The sequence below is a fragment of the Vipera berus genome (genome assembly GCF_964194415.1).
Source record: "Vipera berus genome assembly, chromosome: 2".
NCBI classification, from domain to species: domain Eukaryota; kingdom Metazoa; phylum Chordata; class Lepidosauria; order Squamata; family Viperidae; genus Vipera; species Vipera berus.
This window is the reverse complement of record NC_138203.1, coordinates 215,412,243-215,432,581: the sequence shown is the minus strand read 5'-3', so window position 1 is coordinate 215,432,581 and position 20,339 is coordinate 215,412,243. Positions and strand designations below refer to the sequence as shown.

Below are 20,339 nucleotides of genomic sequence, written 5' to 3'. Positions count from 1 at the left end.
CGTTGCGAACCTCTGTCCATAGTTCTTCAGGCACTCTGTCTATCAGATCTAATTCCTTAAATCTATTTGTCACCTCTACTGTATATTCAACAGGGATATGATTTAATTCATACCTGACTGGCCTAGCGCTTTTCCCTACTTTCTTTAATTTAAGCCTAAACTTTGCAACAAGAAGCTCATGGTCTGAGCCACAGTCAGCTCCTGGTCTTGTTTTTACTGACTGTATAGAGCTTCTCCATCTTTGGCTGCAGAGCATATAGTCAATCTGATTTCTGTGTTGACCGTCTGGTGATGTCCATGTGTAAAGCCGTCTCTTGGGTTGTTGGAAAAGAGTGTTTGCTATGACCATCGTATTCTCTTGACAAAATTCTATCAGCCTGTGCCCTGCTTCATTTTGTACTCCAAGGCCAAACTTGCCTGTTATTCCCGCTATCTTTTGGCTTCCTACTTTAGCATTCCAATCCCCCATGATGATAAGGACATCATTTTTGGGTGTTAGTTCTATAAGGTGCTGTAGGGCTTCATAGAACCGGTCAATTTCATCCTCTTCAGCACTGGTGGTTGGGGCATAGACTTGGACTACTGTGATATTGAATGGTTTGCCTTGGATTCGAACTGAGATCATTCTGTCATTTTGAGGATTGTATCCCAGTACTGCTTTTCCTATTTTTTTATTGACTATGAAGGCTACTCCATTTCTTCTGAGGGATTCTTGCCCGCAGTAGTATACCTGGTGGTCATCTGAATTAAATTCACCCATTCCTGTCCATTTTAGTTTGCTGATACCTAAGATGTCGATGTTTAGTCTTGTCATCTCTTGTTTGACCACGTCCAGCTTTCCTTGATTCATGGATCTTACATTCCAGGTTCCTATGGAGAAAAAATCTTTACAGCATCGGACTTTCCTTTCACCACCAGACATATCCACAGCTGAGCGTCCTTTCGGCTTTGGCCCAGTCGCTTCATTCTTTCTGGCGCTACTAGTACTAGTCCTCTGCTCTTCCCCAGTAGCATATTGGATGCCTTCCGACCTGAGGGGCTCATCTTCCAGCGTCATATCGTTTTGCCTTTTAGTACTGTCCATAGGGTTTTCATGGCAAAGATACTGGAGTGGTTTGCCATTTCCTTCTCCAGTGGATCACGTTTTGTCAGAACTCTCTGCTATGACCTTTCCGTCTTGGGTGGCCCTGCACGGCATAGCTCATAGCTTCATTGAATTACGCAAGCCCCTTCGCCACGACAAGGCAGTAATCCATGAAGGGGTCAGCAGCCTTGACAATAGCCAAATGAGAGCTTGTTGTCTTCTAACGTGGAAAGGCAGCTAAGGGATAAGGAGTATTCCTGTATTCTTGTTTTTTTTCCTTTTAGTGTCTTATGGCACGCACCTATATTGATGTGGAAGAGGAAGATGGAGTACGGCTGCGTCCTCTGGCCAAAGATTTGCTTTGCAGCTTAGAGACGGTGCGAATGGTACTCCGAGAGCAAAGCTTAAACCAACCTGGACCTTATTCAGAGACTATCCGGAGAGCGTTAATCCGCTTTGATGTGCTTTTTGCTGAGTTTGAACTGAGGTATGACTAAGTTCATTTATATATCAATTTATCTCCCACTTGTTAATTCCCCCAAAGAAATCAGGGTTAGAAAAGACTTTGGTCAGAGTTAGAAGTAGGAAACACAGTGTGGGCTGCGAGTCTCTGACCTTGGAGGCAATAAGCAGAACCCGCCTTTTGAGAAGAAAGCAGCTGTTCGGAGTGGGGGTGCCCGTGGATAAAAGGTAGCTACAGGGACAAAGCTTGGTAAAGTATATTAGGTAATATACCAAATAAACTGGACTGGAAATATGGAGCAATAAGTGATATGTGGACTGAGAGATGAAAAATCCAAATTGCTGTTCTTTGGATTATAAAAAAAAATAGTGCCAAAAACCTCTTGGATAAATCCAATTAGTTACACATAATCCTGGACTTAAAATTATAATCCTTGATTTACAATTATCACACTTATGCCCCAAATTTCCATTGCTAAGCAAGATATTTGTTAAGTGAATTTTGCTCCATTTTACAACCTTTCTTGCCATAGTTGTTAAGTGAATCACTGCAGTTGTTAGTAACATGGTTTTTAAGTGAATCTAACTTCTCCAACCTAGCAGTTCGAAAGCACGTAAAAATGCAAGTAGAAAAATAGGGACCACTACGGTGGGAAGGTAACAGCGTTCCATGCGCCTTTGGCGTCTAGTCATGCCGGCCACATGACCACGGAGACGTCCTCGGACAAGCGCTGGCTCTTCGGCTTTGAAACGGAGATGAGCACCGGCCCCTAGAGTTGGAAACGACTAGCACGCATGTGCGGGGGAACCTTTACCTTTACCTTTTAACTTCTCCATTGACTTTGCTTGTCAGAAGGTTGCAAAAGGTGATCACATGACCTGAGGACACTGCAACCATCACAAATACATGCCAGTTGCCAAGCATTCAAATTTTGATCATATGACCATGGGGATGCTGCAACAGTCATAAGCGTGAAAAAATAATTATAAGTCACTTTTCTTCAGTGCCTTCGTAACTTTGAACAGTCACTAAATAATAATAATAATAATAATAATAGTAAAGTTGGAAGGGACCTTGGAGGTCATCTAGTCCAATCCCCTGCTCAGGCAGGAATCCTATACCATTTCAGACAAATGGCTGTCCAGTCTCTTCTTAAAAACTGCCAGTGTTGGAGCATTCACCACTTCCGGAGGCAGGTTGTTCCACTGGTTAATTGTTCTAACTGTCAGGAAGTTTCTCCTTAGTTCTAGGTTGCTTTTCTCCTTGATTAGTTTCCATCCATTGCTTCTTGTCCTGCCTCCCTCTTCTTTGTGGCAGCCCCTGAGATATTGGAACACTGCTATCATGTCACCCCTTGTCCTTCTCTTCATTATTAAACTAGACATACCCAATTCCAGCAGCCGTTCCTTATATGTTTTAGCCTCCAGTCCCCTAATCATCCCCTTCATGGATTACTGCCTTGTCGTGGCGAAGGGGCTTGCGTAATTCAATGAAGCTATGAGCTATGCCGTGCAGGGCCACCCAAGACGGACAGGTCATAGCCGAGAGTTCTGACAAAACGTGATCCACTGGAGAAGGAAATGGCAACCCACTCCAGTATCTTTGCCATGAAAACCCTATGGACAGTACCAAAAGGCAAAACGATATGACGCTGGAAGATGAGCCCCTCAGGTCGGAAGGCGTCCAATATGCTACTGGGGAAGAGCAGAGGGCTAGTACTAGTAGCGCCAGAAAGAATGAAGCGACTGGGCCAAAGCCGAAAGGACGCTCAGCTGTGGATGTGTCTGGTGGTGAAAGGAAAGTCCGATGCTGTAAAGATTTTTTCTCCATAGGAACCTGGAATGTAAGATCCATGAATCAAGGAAAGCTGGACGTGGTCAAACAAGAGATGACAAGACTGAACATCGACATCTTAGGTATCAGCGAACTAAAATGGACAGGAATGGGTGAATTTAATTCAGATGACCACCAGGTATACTACTGCGGGCAAGAATCCCTCAGAAGAAATGGAGTAGCCTTCATAGTCAATAAAAGAGTAGGAAAAGCAATACTGGGATACAATCCTCAAAATGACAGAATGATCTCAGTTCGAATCCAAGGCAAACCATTCAATATCACAGTAGTCCAAGTCTATGCCCCAACCACCAGTGCTGAAGAGGATGAAATTGACCGGTTCTATGAAGCCCTACAGCACCTTATAGAACTAACACCAAAAAAATGATGTCCTTATCATCATGGGGGATTGGAATGCTAAAGTAGGAAGCCAAAAGATAACCGGAATAACAGGCAAGTTTGGCCTTGGAGTACAAAATGAAGCAGGGCACAGGCTGATAGAATTTTGTCAAGAGAATACGATGGTCATAGCAAACACTCTTTTCCAACAACCCAAGAGACGGCTCTACACATGGACATCACCAGACGGTCATCACAGAAATCAGATTGACTATATGCTCTGCAGCCAAAGATGGAGAAGCTCTATACAGTCAGTAAAAACAAGACCAGGAGCTGACTGTGGCTCAGACCATGAGCTTCTCCTTGCAAAGTTTAAGCTTAAACTGAAGAAAGTAGGGAAAAGCACTAGGCCACTCAGGTATGAATTAAATCATATCCCTGTTGAATATACAGTAGAGGTGACAAATAGATTTAAGGAATTAGATCTGATAGACAGAGTGCCTGAAGAACTATGGACAGAGGTTCGCGACATTGTACAACAGGTAGCAACCAAAACCATCCCAAAGAAAAAGAAATGCAAGAAAGCAAAATGGCTGTCTGAGGAAGCTTTGCAAATAGCTAAGGAAAGGAGGGAAGCGAAAGGCAAGGGAGAAAAACATAGATATGCCCAATTGAATGCAGAATTCCAGAGAATAGCTAGAAGAGATAAGAATGCCTTCTTAAATGAACAGTGCAAAGAAATAGAAGAAAACAATAGAATAGGGAGGACCAGAGATCTTTTCAAGAAAATTGGAGAGATGAAGGGAACGTTTAATGCAAAAATGGGCATGATAAAGGACCAAAATGGCAGGGACCTAACAGAGGCAGAAGAGATTAAGAAGAGGTGGCAAAATTACACAGAAGAACTATACAAGAATGAGCTTAATGTCCCTGATAATCACAATGAGGTGGTCACTGACCTCGAGCCAGACATCCTAGAATGTGAAGTGAAGTGGGCCTTAGAAAAGCTGAGCAACAACAAAGCTAGTGGAGGTGACAGTATTCCAGCTGAGCTATTCAAAATCTTAAAAGACAGTGCAGTAAAAGTGCTACACTCAATTTGCCAGCAAATTTGGAAAACTCAACAGTGGCCACAGGATTGGAAAAGATCAGTTTACATTCCAATTCCAAAGAAAGGCAGTGCCAAAGAATGTTCAAACTATCGCACCATTGCACTCATTTCTCATGCTAGTAAAGTCATGCTTAAAATCCTACAAGCTAGACTTCAGCAGTATGTGGATCGAGAACTACCAGAAGTACAGGCAGGATTTCGAAGAGGCAGAGGAATTGCCAACATACGCTGGATCATGGAGAAAGCTAGGGAGTTCCAGAAAAACATCTACTTCTGCTTCATTGACTATGCTAAAGCCTTTGATTGTGTGGATCATAACAAACTGTGGCAAGTTCTTAAAGAGATGGGAGTACCAGACCATCTTATTTGTCTCTTGAGAAACCTATATGCGGGTCAAGAAGCAACAGTGAGAACTGGACATGGAACCACTGATTGGTTCAAAATTGGGAAAGGAGTCCGGCAAGGCTGTATACTGTCGCCCTGCCTATTTAACTTATATGCAGAGCACATCATGAGAAAGGCAGGGCTAGATGAATCAAAAGTTGGAATTAAGATTGCCGGAAGAAATATCAACAACCTAAGATACGCAGATGATACCACTCTAATGGCAGAAAGTGAAGAAGAACTAAAGAGCCTCTTGTTGCGGGTGAAGAAGGAGAGTGCAAAACTTGGGTTGAAACTTAACATTAAGAAAACCAAGATCATGGCATCTGGCCCTCTCAATTCCTGGCAAATAGATGGGGAAGAAATGGAGGTAGTGACAGATTTTATTTTCCTGGGCTCCAAGATCACTGCAGATGGGGACTGTAGCCAAGAAATTAAAAGACGCTTGCTCCTGGGGAGGAAAGCCATGACAAATCTAGACAGCACACTAAAAAGCAGAGACATCACCCTGTCAACAAAAGTGCATATAGTCAAGGCTATGGTCTTCCCAGTTGCAATGTATGGCAGTGAAAGTTGGACCATAAGAAAGGCTGAGCGCCAAAGAATTGAGGCCTTTGAACTATGGTGCTGGAGAAGACTCCTGCGAGTCCCTTGGACTGCAAGGCGATCAAACCGGTCAGTCCTAGAGGAGATCAATCCTGACTGCTCTTTAGAAGGCCAGATCCTGAAGCTAAAACTCAAATACTTTGGCCACCTAATGAGAAGGAAGGACTCACTGGAGAAAAGCCTAATGCTGGGAAAGATCGAGGGCAATAGAAGAAGGGGACGACAGAGAATGAGGTGGCTGGATGGAGTCACTGAAGCAGTAGGCGTGAGCTTAAATGGACTCCAGAAGATGGTAGAGGACAGAAAGGCCTGGAGGAATGTTGTCCATAGGGTCGCGATGGGTCGGACACGACTTCGCAGCTAACAACAACAACCCCTAATCATCTTTGTTGCTCTTCTCTGTACTCTCAACATCTTTTTTACATCATGGTGACCAAAACTGGATGTAGTATTCCAGGTGTGGCCTTACCAAGGCATTGTAAAGTGGTATTAATACTTCACGTGATCTTGATTCTATCCCTCTGTCAATGCAGCCTAGCACTGTGTTGGCTTTTTTTGGCAGCTGCAGCACACTGCTGGCTCATATTTAAGTGATTGTCCACTAGGACTCTGAGATCCCTCTCACAGTTACTACTATTGAGCAAGGTACCCCCTATACTATACCTGTACATTTGGTTTTTCTTGCCTAAATGTAGAACCTTACTTTTTTCACCATTGAATTTCATTTTGTTAGATAGCGCCCAGTGTTAAAACAGAATGGTATTTGATAAAGAAACAAAAAGAGGGAAAATATTTTGGGATTTGAATGTAAAGGGGTTGCATTCTGTGTTCCTTTGAATTTCAAAGTGTGTCTCTTTTCCAGCTATGTGTCATCTTTGGTTTCTGTTAAATCCCCTGAAGAGATCTATAGGCAGCAGGAGATTGTGGTGCTCTTCTGTGAAACCGTGGCTAGGTGAGCATTCTGACACAGTTTTTTCACTCTCTGTAGTCTGGGCCAGCACATATGTAATACAACAATACTAGTCTTTGTAAACAAATCTTTAAGCATTCCTTTGGATAACTATCTTGGCACAATGTACATTCAGAATAATCACTTGGGATTTAGACATGTCTACATATTTATTTCTAATTCTCTGCCTCTTCATTCTCTTGCCTACCTAGAGCTTTGAAACTTGGCTACCTGACTCAGGAGATGATTGATGGATATGAACCCCAGCTGATGTTCACCATTCCCCGCCTAGCTATTATTAGGTAAGTAATCAGCTGGTGTTTGACTACCCAATCAGCCACCTACAAGATGGAAATTATAGAAGCTGACTTCTGTAGGTTGGAATTCCTAAAATGTTGGACATGGTACTTCTAATGATCAAAAGTAGCATCATGCATATATTCCTAGCAGAAGAATTTGGAACAAGTAATTTGACATAACACTTAGTCAGTAAATTGAGTTATTACTCTGGGTTCAGATTTGGGTGTTTCCTTGTGCTTTTCTGCATTGTTGACATTAATCACCTGATTTATGTCTAAAAATTGTCATTTCATATAAAACTTTGAGAATCTGTTTCCTGGTTTGAAATTTATATAGTAAAGGGTCCAACTTTTCTTTAAATTCACTTGAAATTTTCTTGTGATATATTATTCCCCTGGCATAGCTTTTCATCTGAAAATCACATTTCGTGTTTTTGTAATCTTCATCATGCATATGAACTTGTTTCTGCTTTTTAAAGCAGAGGAGTCTGCATATCAGATTTGTTCCTGATATAGCAAGGACCCTGCTGATCTCTTAACACTGCCATCAAGTTATTCTTGGTATCTGGTATAGAATATGAACTGAGATTGTTAATTCAAATTTTCTGGATAGCTCTCTTTTCAAACAGCCTACCTTTCCTGAGGTGGGGGTAAGGATGGAAGAAATGGCAAATGTTTAATTGGGTTCGTTTTTTCAAAAGCAAATTTTATTTTACTATGGATCCTTACTAAGATAGTATTTGCTAATGGCAAACGTATTCACTTCTGGTTCTGCTGAATTCCAATTACATGGTGTCTCCTATCTTGGCAAAAAGCAGTAATGCTACTTCTATAAGATGCATTATAGTCAACAACAAACTGTAAGAAATGGAAGGGCTTAAGAAAGCTAATTCTGAAAGCTGTGGAGAATGAAGCTTATTTATGAAAGGCTTAGACAACTTGATGTACTGTACAGCTTTTCTTATTTTTTTTAAATACTTATATAGCTATGGATTATAACCGCAATCCCGGACAAATCACAAGACAATAAAAATAGCAAAACAACCAAACAATCTAATAAAAACTCTGGTACCCCTGGGGCAACACTCTCCCACACATCCACATATCATCTTGTTGGTTTCCTCCTACACCAATGCTTGAGGGAAGAACCAGCTCTTCAAGGACTTCCAGAAAGCAAGGAGACACTTGTGACCCTATCCTTAACATGCTCAAAAATGATTGCTAAAAAAAAGAAAAAAAAGCAGTCTGGTTTTATTTAGATTTTGCTTTCCATGAGACTCTGTGTGCATATGTCAAGTATTCTAATGGACAATGTTGAGTACTCCTAATTGGCATTTTATTTTATTGCCTTCTATGCAGTGGCCTTCTGATCTATCCAGATGGACCCCTCAATTTGGAAAGGAGGCCAGAGGAGATTTCTCGAGTCTTCAGCCCTTTTTATGTCTTACTTAGAAAAATCAGGTATGTGATTATAGCACTGCTGTGTAGAAATACAATTAACATTAAGGATGGGGGTTAGTGGAAGATTTTGCATGCTTCCAAATTGTATATGCCACAGAACTCCAGGTATGCACTTCAGATTACAGCCCAAATTCTTTCACTTAGGATAACATTCTCCATATCTAGTAATTAAATACAAGAGAGAGAGATGTAGTTTCTTGTATATCTGTTTTCACTGGTTGAATCATTTAACATAAACATACATTTAAAAAAGAGGGGGCAGTATTTTTTTAACTTCAGTTCTAGTGTTGCTGTCTGATGAAATGATGCAACCCCAAATACATTTGAACAGATAAAAATTTGCCATCAAAGTTATCCACTTTAAGGTAGTCCTTAGAGGTAGGAGGCAATGTTCGTAAAAGTGACTTTCTTCTCTAGATAAGAGTTAGCAGAAGAGGGGGTGAGATATTCTGAAAATGAAGTGTGATGCATATCGTGGAGAAATGTGGTAGTTTACTGCTTCAGTGGGCTGCAGGACCAATACGTTATGTATGTTATGAACAGTGTTAGGATTCAGCCAGTTTGCACCACTTCGGCAGAACCAGTAGCTAATTTTATGTTGCCCAGGCCCAGAATGGACTTCCAGAAGCGGCATCCACACAGAGAACCGGTTGTTCACATATTTGAATCCCACCACTGGTTATGAGCCCCCACCCTGCTTTTCTTCATGCTTAGCTTTGCATTTCTTTTCACATCATACCATATGGACCATTTGGAGCAGCCATTCCTTCCAATGTACTGTTGGAACACACCTGTCCATCCTGTAGATTAGGATCACTTAATTTTGTTGCCACTGATGTTTCCTTCATGGACCCTTCCTCTTACAGGGATTTGCTGCATGTGCTATCCAAGGAGGAGTTGTACAAGCTGGAGAAACGTGTGCTGAATGAGTGCACTGCAGATTCACAGCCCTGCAGTAATAGGAACTCTCCAGACCTCCAGAGTTTTGAATCTCAGTGTGCCTGCCCATCTGTCCCAAGGTGTGACTAAGAACTTTCTTCTCCCCTGCAGTCTCCACCCACCCATTTGAATGTGGGTTGCCTAACTTCAGCTTATAAATTGGGAGTCCTATTCATATACAGCTTGCTGAGAAGGAAGTTGTCTTTTGTGGCCATCAAAAGGCCAGGGCCAGGAAATACTTTGTAGTATGCAGTTAAATGGGAAGTTTTTGTCCAGTATTAACTACTTGAGAGGAAGGGGGTGAGTGGATAATAGAAGCTGTCAAATAAAGGGAAGTTACAGGCTGAAGCCCATTTGATCCACAATCTTATACCTTGCAGTCTAATGTAGTAATGTCTCTCTTTCCTAAACAAATATGTAAAGAGTTATTTTCATCTGCCCCCAAGCTAAAGCAGAGACACAGTGTGTGCATAACTTTATTCCGGTAGTTCCTTGATTGGCATACAGATTTTTAAGGGAGGGTACGGTTGAAAAGCAATAATAAAAATAATATCTTTACACTTTTTTCTAAAGGCTTGTTCTCCTCTTAACAGGCCTTTGGTGCAGGAATCTGATAGTGCTCAAAGAAGAATGTTCACAGATGTTTCACTGAATTCTCGATGGTTGGAATTACGGGGCCGTTACCGCAATACAGAGGACATGATTCACACATTATTTGTCTGTATTTCTGGTGAGTGCTTCATTGCTTGTATTCTATAATATGATGACTATTAGCTTTTGTGTAGTAGTTTGCAAAATAATGATTAAACAAAGTATTTTGCTTTAAGCCACCCACAGTCATTTAGAGTGGAGCAACATAGAAATGTCAGGACTAATTAAGGATATGGTTCTCTTCAAGCCATCCATCACTACCATGGTCAATTTTTACTTATAAGATCAGTGACTGAGAACTATTTATGCTAGGAACAAGTATAAAACCTATTAAAGTGGTGAGGCATTTCCTTTTGGAAATAAATATACAGTATAACAAGTTCAGTGTATCAAATAAAGGTAAAGGTAAAGGTTCCCCCGCACATGCGTGCTAGTTGTTTCTGACTCTAGGGGCCGGTGCTCATCTCCATTTCAAAGCCGAAGAGCCAGCGCTTGTCCGAGGATGTCTTTGTGGTCATGTGGCCGGCATGACTAGACGCCAAAGGCGCACGGAACGCTGTTACCTTCCCACCGTAGTGGTCCCTATTTTTCTACTTGCATTTTTATGTGCTTTCAAACTGCTAGGTTGGCAGAAGCTGGGACAAGTAACAGGCACTCACTCTGTTACGCGGCACTCAGGATTCGACCCGCCAAACTGCCGACCTTCTGATCGACAAGCTGATGAATTGTTTGTAGCTTTTTTGTAAGAATTATCAGAGAGAAGAAAAGAACTGAATGAAAGTCTTACTAAAATGAAGCAAAGTTCCAAATAATGAGGCTTAGCCCAGCAGTTTCCAGCCAGGACCGGTTCTGTTTTTTTGCAGACCAGAGTGGGCGTGGATTCACATGTTGCCTGCAGACCGGATGGGGCTTTGCACAGACCAGTTTTTGGCATGCTGTGGGCCTGTACTGGTCCACAGACCAGGGGTTGGGGACCCCTGGCTTAGCCTACGGTTAGGAAAATAAAATTGGGCAGATCAATATGTGGTATGTTAGAACAATGTGCTCAGTTACTTCCTGCTTATAAAAGGGATTTGTTTCAAAAATATTAATCATTTGTTGTACTAGTACTTATATTTTGCTTTTTTCTTTAGTTTAGAAATCTTTTACAATCATCTTGTAAGAATGGCTAGTACTACCCTTAAATGGCAAAACTGGGGTTGAGAATAGATTGCTTAATATGTTTGAATTGGGTACATCTCAGCTCATTTTAGGCATTGTACTGACTTTCTAGTTTGTCCCCAAATAATGTTTAAATGTATTTATTTAAACCATTGCATACCATTTGTCTTTTCTAACATGCTGATCTATTTAGATGTTCAAATGTTTGCTTTGTTTTAGATAATTTAATAAAAACGGGGCATTTTGTATTGATTACAGTCAAATAAAAATATTTGCTTATTGTGTATTTTGTTTTATTATGAAAGAAGTCTTTTGTACCAAAGTCTGCCATTATCCCATCCCCATGTGCAAGTGAAATGCTCAAAATGCTGTGCTTTGGCAGGAGTGGCAGACCAGCTCCAAACTAATTTTGCAAGCGACCTGCGCAGCATTCTGAGAACTGTCTTTAAAATTGTGACATCCCAAGTGGAAGAATTGGAGGTGACAGACACTGGACGTGAGTGAATCTTCTTTACTAACCTATAGCTCCATAACCTTCTCACCTTGTGCAAAGCAGCATGGGAAGAAGATGTCATGTTATAATGAGGGTATACAGTGCTGTTCCACAAAATTACCAGTTTCTGAGGTAGGTTAGTGATGCATGAGGATTTGGATTCTATAACAGTTAGATCATTTAATTAGCAGGATACCTGTAGTTAATAGGATTCCTTGCTCCAGGCAATTCATGAATCTTCTTCCCTTGTTGCTTTCTTTCAGTTGGGAAACATTACCAAGTGCATGAGCAAAGTAAAAATATCAGAGATTCTTAAAAAAAAGCCAGAATGAATTCCCCTAAAGGGTTCAAACAAGGAAACTTATTTCTCACTTAAGTGCCACAACTGACAAGTCTCAACTCTATTAACTGCATGTATTTGTTTACATTTGAATCAAGTTCACATTACTCCAGAGGTATCATGATTCAGTTTCTCCCAAACCAGTTTGAACTCAACCCTAAGACATTCAGAGTATAACCTGTTAGGACAATCCTGTTCCTTCATCAAAATGAATGCATGTATAGTAGCTGCATTTGAGAGGAAAACAGACTGAAAACTTACAAATTGTACATAGATGGTGGAAAGTCAGAGTAAATAGGATTTGTGTACATTGATGAAATGTTTCCTAAGAATGAGAAAACGGATGGAGAACTGCTGTGGAAATACTAGGAAGAAGGCTGTGGCTAATATATGATCCATTGTGAATGGATGTTTGCTGAAAGAAGAAAAAAAACTCTGAAGAAAAACATCCTATCACTTTTCTTATATGGAGGGAGGAGCTAGGAATGTTAAGAAAAAATGAATGCAGTAAAAATGGAGTATAAGTAGTCCTTGTTCAACAGCTCTAATCAGGACCAAAATTTCTATTAGTAAGCAAATCATTTCAGAGGTGAAATGTCATGTGACTGCACCGTGCAGTGACAGCAGTTCCAGGAGTCCCGGTTGTGGTTATTAGATGAGGACCAACAGTCATTTGGCAAAGACTTCATGTTTCTCCTGCCCTGTGTGCTCACCTCAGCTTCAGCTTCCCCTACCCATTTATCTCCCTCCCATCTGTGCCCTTTTGACCCCTTTGCACTCCACCACCACCACCACCTACCACTGCTGGCCACAGCTGATCTTTATGGTCTTCCTCCGCTGCTGACAAGGGGTGCCCAATAGCCCTTCACAAGGCCACATGAGTTGAAGCATACGCTGTGCTATAAATGCAGGCAGACTGCCAAGCACCCAAATTTTGTCTATGCGGCTGTGAGGGTGCTACCATGCCCATAACTTCAAGGACAGTCATACAATAACTACCATTTGTTCAGTGTTGTTGTATCTTCAAATGGTCACTGAATGAGTGCTCAATTAAGTGAGGACTGCCTGAACTTAATTAAGTATGCATAGTAAAACCAGACTAGATAGGGCAAAAAAAACCCCTAAACAAATGGTGAATGAATGTGGAGTGTATACAATCATGAACCACCAGTGGAAAGGAAATACATTGAATTGGTTTGGTCACATAGAATGAATGAAGATCAGATTGAAAAAAAATACATGAAGGAAAAGTGAATAGGTTGAGAGGAAGGGGAAGGCCAAGAGAGTCATACTTAGATGGGGTTGATGAGAAGAGAGTTGAGAAAAACAAAAAGCAATTATAAAAGAATGTATGAATGTCACAGAACTGAGGGTAGTTTGCAAAGATAAAAGGATATGGAAAAGTATAGTGAATAGTATACATAAAATAGTTTTACTTATGTTTCTTTTTCATTTCTTCCCTTTTAATTTATCCAGTTTACTATTTCTTATGTCTTTTCCTCTCTCTACATATTTTACTTTAATTAGTACGTATATACATACATATCTCAGACTTTTTAAAAAGTCAGTGTGAACCAAATTTGATAGTTTTGCCTAATAATGGAGGAAGCTTCCTTTGCTTCCTCCATTATTAGATCATTTCAGTCAGTTTTCCTAAATAGCAGGTTCAGAAAAATAGTTTTTTAAAAATGATTTAAAACCTCTTTCTCGATATCAAGGACCAAATTGACTCCTCCAAGACATGTGCAAGGCTGCTTTATGAATCTTTCCTTTTATATGTAGGTTGACCTCCTTCCCTTCTTTAAAAAAATAATGGGCAAACCTACATGAGAGTATAAGCTCTGGGGATGGCTATTAATGTTTTACTTGCTCATTATTTGGAACAGAAATGTTTCCGTTAAGTGGCAGTATCCCTGTAGGCTAATATCTTTCCCCTTTCAGAGTTGGATGTCTGTGTGGTACCAACAACGCCTTTCTTGACAGATTGTGCTCTCTGCTCCAGCAGCAGAGAAGGTGTGAGGAGAGAAGGTAAGGCCTTCAAGCATGGGATGACTCCTCTGAAAGCCCGTAATAAGCAAGCGTTCTGCCTCTGATGACCTTGTTCACAAAGCAGTTGTAAACAATATTTGCAAGAGAAAACGTTACTATGTTTAGGAATAATCTAGCTATAGTTAGGGTCACTACTGAGACTCAGTTTGGGGTTGTGGTTAAAGTACCAGGCTAGAAATTGGGAGTTCTAGTTCCACCTGAGACCCAAAGCCAGTTGGGTGACCTGGGGCCAATCTTTCTCTCTCTCTTTGCCTCTCTCTCTCTCTCTCTCTAGGGAGCAGGCAATGGCAAACCACTTCTGAAAAATCTTGCCATGAAAATTGCAGGGAGTTGTCCAGGCAGTAACCAGGAGTCAAGACTGACTCAAAGGTGTGCACGTGTACACACACACACACACACACACACACACACACACACACACACACTGAAATCATTATCTGATAAATGAAGCTTCACTTGTCAATAGTTCATAGTCCATTGAAATCTTACAGAGGCATTTCAGTCTGATGTCCTGAGCTGGATTAGTTTTTCCTATTCTGGAACTCTCTGGGTTTCCCTAGGTTTTGCTTCCTTAATCTAGGTTCTTCTCTATTTAGTGAGCTCTGTTCCTGACCATTCTGGGATATTTAGTTAAGATAAGAGGAAAGGAAAGGAAAGGCAAGGAAAGGCAAGATAAGATGATAACTTTTTTTGTCATTTTTTGCTTTGGACACAATGACACACATCAAAAATGAAATTTAGTTGCCCACTCTCAAAGTGAACACATACATGACACACACCTAAACATACTATATTCAACATATGTATAGACCTACATCCCTACATATACATAACATATGAATATTAAACACTGTCCATTTTGAATATATAACAGAAGGAGGAAGCTTGAGAATTCACAAGGTTTATACTGCATGGAATGAAACTAAGCATTTGGAAAATGGGGAAAGGGAGGTTTATGATACTGACTGGCTTTAGAAGATTGATATACAACTATAGATATACAACTATCTTGCCAACTGGTCTTCTGTTCCTTTACAGATACTTTGGTGCCCCCAGACTGGGTACCAGACAGCACTTGTAGCCATTGTATGGCTTGCCACGTGCCTTTCACTTTTCTTCGGCGACGGCACCATTGCCGGAGTTGTGGGAAGGTAAGAGGCCAGGGCTACTTTGGAGTAGATCCAACCACCATGTGCCAAGAATCAAGAATGCTGGGGCTGTAGTTCAACATCTGGGGGGGGGGCAAAGGTATTCAGTTCTTGAATCATTACTTTACAAAAAGATCCTTCCTGTGTCCGGAAGATCTCCAGGTGAGACAAACTGAAAGAGACAGTTTATTCAGGGGTTGGTGATTGAGCTGCTAGGCAGTTAAGAGCAGCAAGAGAAAAGCAATGGAGTAGCCTATCATGTAAAAGAAAGGATTAAACTTCAGCTTGTTGGGTAGTCCTGTGTTGGGCCTTAAATTGAATTATGATTGGGTGTTCGACCACGGTTATTGTCCTTTTTTACTTCAGTCTGCTTCATTGGATGCTCTAGTTATACGTACATTTATTACATTCAAGTTCATATAAAGGTTCATTATTACTTTCTTTCATGCAAAGGAAATGAGGTTTGTTACCAAGCTGTTTTTGGTGGACATATTTTTTTCCCAGATCTTCTGCTCTCGTTGCTCATCCCACTTGGCAGCACTGCCCCATTTTAGGCATCTGAAGCCAGTCCGCATCTGTACACACTGCTACACTACCCACTTGCCTTCCACAAATAAGAATGCCAGTTGCCTGTGAGCATCAGTCTCTGGATGAGGGCTTTATCAAATACCATCTGTGCCTGAGGAACCTCCAAGAACTGGATGACAATTGCAGCTTGTCTCACCAGCAAAGGATTATGGGAGCATTCACACCTGTCTTACTAGGATTCTCCAGGGGGTGAAGCAAAGGGCTTTTTGTTGTCAGGCAAGAGTTGGGTTGGAGGAGGAAGCACTATGTTCTTATAAGGGGGAATGAACTCTTGCATTTTTATATTAAAGAACTCTTGGGATTTGTGGGGTTGGAACTGCACTCTATCATTAAAGAAGTCTGAACAAACTCTTCTATGTGCTAATAAAGCTAGCTTTTTCTATAATGGAATGATGGCCCATGTAGAAATTACTTGGTGCAATTTACCTGACTTCTGGTAGAACCTAAGAATAATTTATTGTCCTACGGTTAGTTTTTAACCCCAAAAAGGGGATATTGTGTTACCAGATTTGGATGAATGTGCAATAAGGGCTTTAGGATACTTTTGGTTGGAACTGAAAGGCAGGACCTGGATTTCCAACAATAATTTGTGGAGGACAGCCATGGGTTTTTGCTCTTCAGCTCTTGATGTACCTAAAAGCTGCAACACTGTTCATATGCAATGTATATTTGTAAACTCTTATGCCACATTGTGGAAACCTATCTGGGATTCATACAACTCTTTCTGAAATCATTATGAGCTGGTTATCATCCTGAAAACTTGGCTAGACTGAAGATACCTATCTATCTATCTATCTATCTATCTATCTATCTATCTATCTATCTATCTATCTATCTATCTATCTATCTATCTATCTACATCCATCCATCCATCCATCCCTCCATCCCAGAAGAAGGCAATGCAAATCATTTCCATAATGCCGCCAAGAAAACTGCATAAAATCAAGTCTGACTTGAATAAACTAACTTTTTACTTGAAAAATGCTGTCTGTTGCTATTGCCATCTTGTGTACTCTTGAGTTCAAAATAAATGCTTTTACTGGATTTAGCTGTTGGGTTATTGTTGGGCTGTTGACAGACAGAATCTGCTGCTGCAAACACACTCTACAAATCTTGTTACTGTGCTGTTTTTCTTTTCCCACCTCATTTCAACCAGAGGATTTTGTGTATTTGTCAGCTTGTGTAAATGTGGGTGACTGATTTTGGCTCTAGTGCCTTATGTGCTAGATAATCTCTTTGATGTCAGTTGAATAGCAAGTACCAACATTTATTAACTGCACACAGTTGTATGCATGCCTTCCAGCCCATGAGTCATCCAAGGGAAACTTAAAGGGGAGCTTAAACCACCTGCCTAGCATGGGAAGAGATTTTGACATTTTCATACTTGAATATTATAAGAACGCTATATAATATTGTTGACTGAAGTAGTACATAGATCTCTCTCTCTTAACAGTAATGTGGAAATCAGCGTTTCAATCATCTTTCCCTTGCTCGTTGTCTTTCTTACCTAAAATCTGCACAATTTTTCATAATAGAGAAATTCCCTATTTTCTGATGATTTACCGCTAACTGCATTGCTGATATGCAACAAAGAAGTAGTGTCACTCTGGTTTTAAAAAATGGAATTTATAACGAGGTCCAAATAATTCTTTAAAAATATCCAAGCCATATTCATCTACATATTCATTCGCAATTCAGAAATGTATTGAGATGAGTGCTATGACAGAATGTGCACCTGGAACAGGGGTGGGCAAGGGGCCACATGAGAAGCTGAGACTGTTGTGGAGGGCCGAATCAATAGGTTGAACTTAATTCTGCCGCTGGCGCCCAGTGTTAAGGGAGGAGGGAGTGCAGAGCTTCATCTTGCTTAGCTTTTCTCTCCCCAGCCAATTAAAGGAGTGCAGTCTGCTGCTTCTCCCGTCCCCTGCGGCTTTATTTTCTAATTTCCAATTGACCTCATGCAGGCCAGACAGAGACAGCCAAAGGGCCGGATGTGGCCCGGAGCAGTAAAATGCCTAGGTCTGATCTGGAGAATTGGTGAATAGGAGTTTGAGCAACAGAGCTTTCCCAGGAAGAAGGCAATAAATCTTATCAGAGAGAGGCCCCGATTCCTCCTTGGATGGGGGAAGTTCAGTTCTAGAATCTCTCAGGATATATCTAGTAGGGTAGAAAGTTACGGCTTTAATCTGACAAGATTCTGTCCATTAGGTGTAAACAATTAAAATATTGGACTGGATTAGATTTTGCTGTGTTACATTTGGGCTTGGGACAGACAATGGCTATGTTTAAACCAATAAGAGAAAAACACCATTGGAACAGAGTATAAACTTTAATATGCACCCAAGTGTACAGACATGCAAATGCATATCCATTAAGGTACCATCTTATTTCAGATTTTCCATTTCTCATACTGCAGCTGCATGAGAACTCTTTTTTTTACTGAAAAATATGACATATTACAAGCAAACTCATCCCATTCAAATTTTTTAAAACAATGTCCAGTGAGAAGAAAGAAGGTACTTGGTTGCACATTTCATTGCACATCCTATGTTTACAATTTTATGTTTCAAAGATGTGTTAGGGAGTGCAACCCTCCCTCTACCATTAATTAAATACAATCAGTTTGGCTTCTGATATATCAAGAATATCCAAATTTTTTGGCTTGCCTGGGCCACATTGAGCAAGGAGGAATTGTCTTAGGCCACATATAAAATATATAATTAATGTATACAAAGAACAAATTTCCTTTATTTTGGAGAGTCTCAAGGGGCTGCCTTACTAGTTGTTCAGTGTGCATATGGCCCATGGGCCAGGACGTACTTGCACTAGATTTAACCATCAGAGTTTTGCCTCTCTGCTGAATAAGGTTGCTTCTGGATTGCTGCTTTGTTTCCCTCATATCTTGCCAGCTATGCCAGGACCAACTCAGTTTTGTTCTCTAACAAATAATATTCCTCCACCCACACATTCCCAAATACAGAACCATGGCAGCTGAGACAGAATATCTTCAGAACATCTCCTTGCAGGCAACAAGGATACATAAATAATAAATAGCTAGCAATAGATGTAGCCTTTCACGATTCCTACCATGAGTTGCCTAAGGTGATTTCTCATTCTGCCTGTCATTCTGCTATGAATATAGATTGGAATGGTGTTTTTTTCTACAAAAGATAAATACAACTCCATGTCACAATTATTTTTTAAAATAAAAACACTTCTGTACAGGAAGCTGTGTGTTTATGGATGATGATGATAATAATTTATTAAATGTAAATGCTGTCTGACATCTTGCAACTCTCATGATCCGTGGAATGCCTGAAATTTAAGGTTGCAATCCTATACATGAGAAAGTTTAAGGGGAATGGGTTACATCTGAAGGTAAGATTATGTTGCGAATTTGTAGCAGGAAGGGTTTTTTCCCCCAGCACCTATTAATAGTGCAATTTGAGAATTAAAATCAAGCGTTGCTGGAGATCACCAAGTAGAATCATATGGCTTCTGGATCTTTTATAGCAGGGGTCTTCAAACTTGGCCCTTTTATTTTTTGTGGACTTCAACTCCCAAATTCCTCAGCCAGGCAAACTGGCTGAGGAATTCCGAGAGTTGAAGTCCACAAAAAATAAAAGGGCCAAGTTTGAAGACCCGTTTTATAGCAACACCCAGCCTTGTTAAGGATAAATGAAGTTTCTTTCTTTTACTGATGTATCACCAGCCCAAAGTTGTCTGAATTATTCCATAGAATAGATTATGAATGTGTATTGCTTAAAGGAGAGCAGGTTGTCTCATGTGTATGATTCTTCCCTGCTAAATATTTTTTTCTCCGTAAAAGTAGTAAGGTATACGTTAATCAATTTTTTCTAATTGGGACAGAATAGTGAACACATCCATCCACGGATGAGCATATCAGCGGCCATTGTTAATGTAGAGCAAAATTACTCAAGCCCAAACCGATCAGGGGATATTTTTGTTGTTGTTAGCTGCAAAGTTGTGTCCGACTCTTCGCAACCCTATGGACAACGTTCCTCCAGGCCTTCCTGTTGTCTACCATCTTCTGGAGTCCATTTAAGCTCACGCCTACTGCTTCAGTGACTCCATCCAGCCACCTCATTCTCTGTCATCCCCTTCTTCTATTGCCCTCAGTCTTTCCCAGCATTAGGCTCTTCTCCAGTGAGTCCTTCTCATTAGGTGGCCAAAGTATTTGAGTTTTAGCTTCAGGATCTGGCCTTCTAAAGAGCAGTCAGGGTTGATCTCCTCTAGGACTGACCGGTTTGATCGCCTTGCAGTCCAAGGGACTCGCAGGAGTCTTCTCCAGCACCATAGCTCAAAGGCCTCAATTCTTTGGCGCTCAGCCTTTTTTATGGTCCAGCTTTCACTGCCATACATTGCAACTGGGAAGACCATAGCCTTGACTATACGCACTTTTGTTGACAGGGTGATGTCT

At 40.8% G+C, this 20,339-nt stretch overlaps 1 protein-coding gene across 1 annotated transcript in view; it reads left to right on the top strand.

The window, feature by feature from the left end:
- The window catches only part of ZFYVE28 (zinc finger FYVE-type containing 28), a gene marked incomplete at its 5' end in the record, with an annotated part of 51,675 nt that extends 34,741 nt beyond the window's left edge, over positions 1 to 16,934 (top strand). The window contains 10 exons of the mRNA XM_081319042.1: positions 1,369 to 1,571; positions 6,683 to 6,772; positions 6,982 to 7,071; positions 8,428 to 8,529; positions 9,396 to 9,548; positions 10,062 to 10,198; positions 11,663 to 11,776; positions 14,055 to 14,141; positions 15,201 to 15,313; positions 15,815 to 16,934. Coding sequence (XP_081175168.1) covers positions 1,369 to 1,571; positions 6,683 to 6,772; positions 6,982 to 7,071; positions 8,428 to 8,529; positions 9,396 to 9,548; positions 10,062 to 10,198; positions 11,663 to 11,776; positions 14,055 to 14,141; positions 15,201 to 15,313; positions 15,815 to 15,946 — 1,221 coding nt within the window. The 3' untranslated portion in view covers positions 15,947 to 16,934. The remainder of the gene's footprint in view (positions 1 to 1,368; positions 1,572 to 6,682; positions 6,773 to 6,981; positions 7,072 to 8,427; positions 8,530 to 9,395; positions 9,549 to 10,061; positions 10,199 to 11,662; positions 11,777 to 14,054; positions 14,142 to 15,200; positions 15,314 to 15,814) is intronic.
- Between the last annotated feature and the right edge of the window lie 3,405 nt (positions 16,935 to 20,339).